This window comes from Atta cephalotes (genome assembly GCF_000143395.1).
Source record: "Atta cephalotes unplaced genomic scaffold scaffold02779, whole genome shotgun sequence".
Lineage (NCBI taxonomy): Eukaryota > Metazoa > Arthropoda > Insecta > Hymenoptera > Formicidae > Atta > Atta cephalotes.
In genome coordinates this window covers 1-2,025 of record NW_012132843.1, presented here as the reverse complement: position 1 = coordinate 2,025, position 2,025 = coordinate 1, and the positions used below count along the sequence as shown (strand labels likewise).

General features: G+C 41.4%; 1 protein-coding gene across 1 annotated transcript; it reads left to right on the top strand.

The window, feature by feature from the left end:
* Nucleotides 1–263: 263 nt before the first annotated feature.
* Nucleotides 264–1,505, top strand: LOC105625554 (trichohyalin-like). The gene has a single exon (XM_012206875.1). It carries the CDS (start codon nt 264–266, stop codon nt 1,503–1,505), a length of 1,242 nt encoding a protein of 413 aa, XP_012062265.1.
* The last annotated feature ends 520 nt before the right edge of the window (nt 1,506–2,025 follow it).

Sequence of the window (2,025 nt, the reverse complement as noted above, 5' to 3'; positions counted from 1 at the left end):
CTCTCTCTCTCTCTTTCTCTCTGTCTCTCTTCAATTCATTTTTCATTTAATTTCAATCGTTATACGTGAGTTATATCCACTCGAATACCATCGGTATGTCCAGTCGGATCATTTCCCTTTGCGTAATGAGACTCTGAACTAGGCTAATTACCAGCCATTAACACGACAACGACTAATCTCTAGACATATCGGCGTATGAGGAGAATCTACAGACGCGTAGGGAGAAATTACGCGATCTCGTATCGAGCGAAGAGGCGAATCTAATGAGAGAGATCATGGAGATGGCGCAGCGGAATGAATGTGCCCGATTCGAAGAGATACTTGCGAGAACAGAAGAGTTGAAGAAACGGCACGATGAGGAACACAAAACGATGGTAGCTGTCAAACAGATGCAACAATATCTAGCCTCATGTCAAGATATTAAGCAAGAATTCTCCAGAAGATGCACGATTGATGCGAAGCAATGTAACATGGCACAGATGGCGAGCAACGAAGCAAAGAAATTGGCGGAGAAGGAGCTGGACGCTGTCTGGCACGAGATAATGCTGAAGGAGTCTGAAGTGAAGAGACATAAAGAGACAGAGGAGTCGGAGAGACGAACCTTAGCCCAGCAAGAAACGGTGTCCACTTTAGCCAAGCAAGTGGCAGACAAGTTGGCGCTGGAAGACGAGAAGAAGCGAGTTAAGAGAGACGAACAGGAGCATCTGAAGCGGCTGCGCGAGGATATGCGTCGAGCGGAGTTAAAGAATCTCGAGATGGAAAGGCAAAAGCGGGAAAAGTTGAAGAAGGAACTCGAGGAGCAAATCCTGACGACAAAGAAGTTCATCGCCAAATGTGCTCACGAGGAAACCATGGTGGATCGCATATTCAAAACTTTGGCCGAAGAAGAATTGGCCAAGGAGAAGGTCCATACGAAACGGGATACCTTTCGTACAGAATTAGATTCCTATCTTAAGTATCTAAAAGACTTGAAGCAGGAAAAGGTCAAACGGAATCTTGAAATGGAAGCTATTATTCGGCAGTCGCACAAGGACATCGAAGCAAAACGCGAACTCGAATTGAAGAAATTCAAGGAAATTCGCCGGCGTGCCATGCAGGAAGTTCTTCGCGGTCGGGAGGAACAGCTGATGATGCGACAGGAAGCAAAGGAGCGGGAACGACAATTGAAAATAGAGGAGCGAGAGATGCTCGAAAGACAGATCGAGATGAACGCCAACTTGACTGCGATGGAACAGAAGGAGAATAGAGAAAAAGCACTTCGATACGGATTGCAACTCAAGGAGCAGCAAAGATGCGTCGAAACGACGAGACGCCACGAATTAGAGAAGGAGCGACAATATTACCAGGCCGAGATGAAGAGGCAGGCGGAAGAAAATCAGAGGCTCATGGACGAGCTGTTGAATGTTTCCGAGAGAATGAATATTACGCCGCATCCGTTTAAAGCTCTACTGAAGGAATCTTTGAAGGAGAAGGAAGGACGTCCTCCAACTTTAACTTCCGCGTAACTGACATGTTAGGAGATGCTGATAAGTTACCAGGTGTATCTGTCTTCACCCTTGTAAGTTACTTCTCCAGTTTGTCGGTACGCGGGAATTATGTAAAGAGCCAGGTAGATCGCTGAATAATCAATCAATCAGTGAGCGATCGTTAAATTTGTGGCGATAGAGACGTGAGATAAGTTGATAGAAATTTAGGACATCAAGGTGCAAGATCTTGACTTTTATAAAAAATATAAAAATTATGAACGTGTACAATAATTAATGCTCATATTAAAATAATGTAACTCGTAAAATTATAGATATAATATGATATTTTCATCCTTTTTTCTTTGTGTTTCTTTCTGTAACCGTAAAAAGTAATATAATTATCTCTTTTTTTAGTATATTTTTATAATTTTATTTTCCTAAGCTAAACCGTTTAAGGCTTTGATTGCTATATAGTTTGTGTTATCACATATATGGTTTTATAATATATTATATTTTAGATCTAATATATTAAATTTATATATATATATATATATATATA

Excerpts from the sequence above, each read along its gene's own strand:
- LOC105625554 (XM_012206875.1), top strand. The coding sequence starts at position 264 with ATGAGAGAGATCATGGAGATGGCGCAGCGGAATGAATGTGCCCGATTC.